Genomic DNA, 2,104 nt, shown 5'->3' with positions numbered 1-2,104 from the left:
TGTCCAATGCATAAACACGTGATAATGACAGCTAATGAATTTGTTAGCATTTATACCATGCGATGCATTTCATATTTTACAATTCATTACCATGAAGCATAGGAAGCCGCTAGAGCCACATCCAAATTTGGGATAACTAAACTAGAAATCCTAAAAAATTTTACGAAAGTGCAATTAAGTCCTGAAACTTTTAAAAACTGCAATCAAGTTCTAAAACTTGTCATGCAAGTGCAACTAGTCCTAAAACTTTCAAGATGTGCAACTAAGACCTAAAACTTGTCACAAAAGTGCAATTGAGTCCTAAATATTTCTAAAAGTGCATTTAATTAAATGACTTGATTTTGACCAATTTGATAAGTTTTAAGATTTAAGTGCACATTTTGAAAATTTTAGGACTCAATTACACTTTCGTGACAACTTTTAGGACTTTGCACTTATTCCTCCAAATTGTTACTGGAAAAAATATTAAATATACAACCACATACTCTTTTATGTATATACATCCCACATCTACCACCATTGATTTGGATAGTTGGACAAATTTTCAAATCGTAATTACCCGATCAATGGTGATGAGGATAGGGTATGTACAAATATAAGTACACAAACTTTGTATCGTATAGAAATGTAACTTTTGCCAGGTCAATTGAATAACAAAACAAGCGATAAAACCGAAACAAGCCGTGAGCCGTAAGAAAGGGGGAGCTGTTTTGTTTAGGCAGGCCGACTTTAGAGAGAGAAAAGGAAGGCAAAGAAAAGAAAACCCCGCACTCAAGAACTCGTAGAGAGAGAAATCAAGAAACGGAAGAAGGTGTATGGGACCACACTCAATCCCCCCTCCTCTTCCCAATTATTGCATACTATGACAAAAACAACATTAACAATCACAAAGTGTGCTCACTACGGTTCAGATTCTCCAAATTCCTTCACCTCTCCCTCTCTCTCTCTCTCTCTCTCTAGCCTCCATCACCACCACCACCACCACCACCATCACCACCACCTATAAATCCCTCCCATTCCCACCCTTCACCACTAATGAACACATCCACTCAAATCCCCACCTTCATACCTCACCATATCGTCACCCTTCCCATCTCTCGCTCCTCCATCTTCATGGATTTCGAATTTCAAGAATCCGACATAGTTTTCACCGATCAAAATCAGGCGAAAACCGATCGGAGCAGCGACGAGGACAAGCACGGCTACTGTGGTTTCCGCAATATGATGGTGGTGCCAATTCTCGACGATTCGTGGGCGCACGGCAAATCGCAAAAGAAGAAGGAGAGGGAGAAGAGAATGACAAACTCACCTCCGGTCGATATCCCAGAAACTTTCATCCGGTCTCCCGAATCCGACTACGAGTTTAAGGAGGGGGATGATGAAGGGGAGGTTGTGCCGCCGCACTTGATCGTCAGGCAGCGTGTGGCCGCAAGGATGGCGTCCTTGGTGTGCTCCAGCCATGGGAGGACGCTTAAGGGTAGACATTTGAGTGAAGTGCGGAATTCCATCCTTAGAATGACTGGCTTTTTGGAGTCTTGAGAAGATCTCTCTTGGAGACTTCATTATTGTTACCTAGCGCGCGCGCACAAAAAATGGCCCAAAAAAGAGGGAAGGAAAATGTCAAGAAAATGAAAATGTCCTCTTTCTGTTTTTTTTCATCTCCATTTTCTTGATGTCTTCTCAATTTCTTTCCAGGATTTCATTCAGTGTAACGGAATGGAGAACTTTGGATTCAAAATCGGAAAAGTTGTAAATGTGGGTTCTTGTGCAATTCATTCTTCTTCCTTAAAATTCATGTACAGACAGCTAGCTTGTTGCATTCATTAATGGTGGGTTTCATGTGTATCGTCCGAAAACCATACCTGAGCAGCTGTTATCTGGGGGAGGGACTTTCTTTATTGTAGGTCATATAATTGTATAAACAGTACGGTCGAAGCTATTGCAGGCCTTTGGAGAGAGGAAAAACAAAGGGTATTGCAGGTCATGGGGGATTAGTTTTAGTTGCAAGTCATTAATTTATGTATGTAAACAATAGTGGAATAATACAAAATTAGTATATTAAGTGATATGATAGATTCTGAGTGGTCCTTTAAATCAATAAATA

The 2,104-nt window shown here is 40.4% G+C and overlaps 1 protein-coding gene across 1 annotated transcript; it reads left to right on the top strand.

The window, feature by feature from the left end:
• Nucleotides 1-820: 820 nt before the first annotated feature.
• Nucleotides 821-1,791, top strand: LOC115682128 (protein S40-1-like). The gene has a single exon (XM_030606272.2). The coding sequence runs from the start codon at nucleotides 1,036-1,038 to the stop codon at nucleotides 1,537-1,539; it is 504 nt and encodes a 167-aa protein (XP_030462132.2). The 5' UTR covers nucleotides 821-1,035; the 3' UTR covers nucleotides 1,540-1,791.
• Nucleotides 1,792-2,104: the final 313 nt, after the last annotated feature.

This window comes from Syzygium oleosum, unplaced genomic scaffold (genome assembly GCF_021117445.2).
Source record: "Syzygium oleosum isolate NSW1041296 unplaced genomic scaffold, Sole_v2.1 Sole_v2.18, whole genome shotgun sequence".
Lineage (NCBI taxonomy): Eukaryota > Viridiplantae > Streptophyta > Magnoliopsida > Myrtales > Myrtaceae > Syzygium > Syzygium oleosum.
This window is presented reverse-complemented; position numbering and strand designations above follow the sequence as displayed.

Bases quoted from the DNA above. Each gene is read 5' to 3' on its own strand.
- LOC115682128 (XM_030606272.2), top strand. From the start codon at position 1,036: ATGAACACATCCACTCAAATCCCCACCTTCATACCTCACCATATCGTC.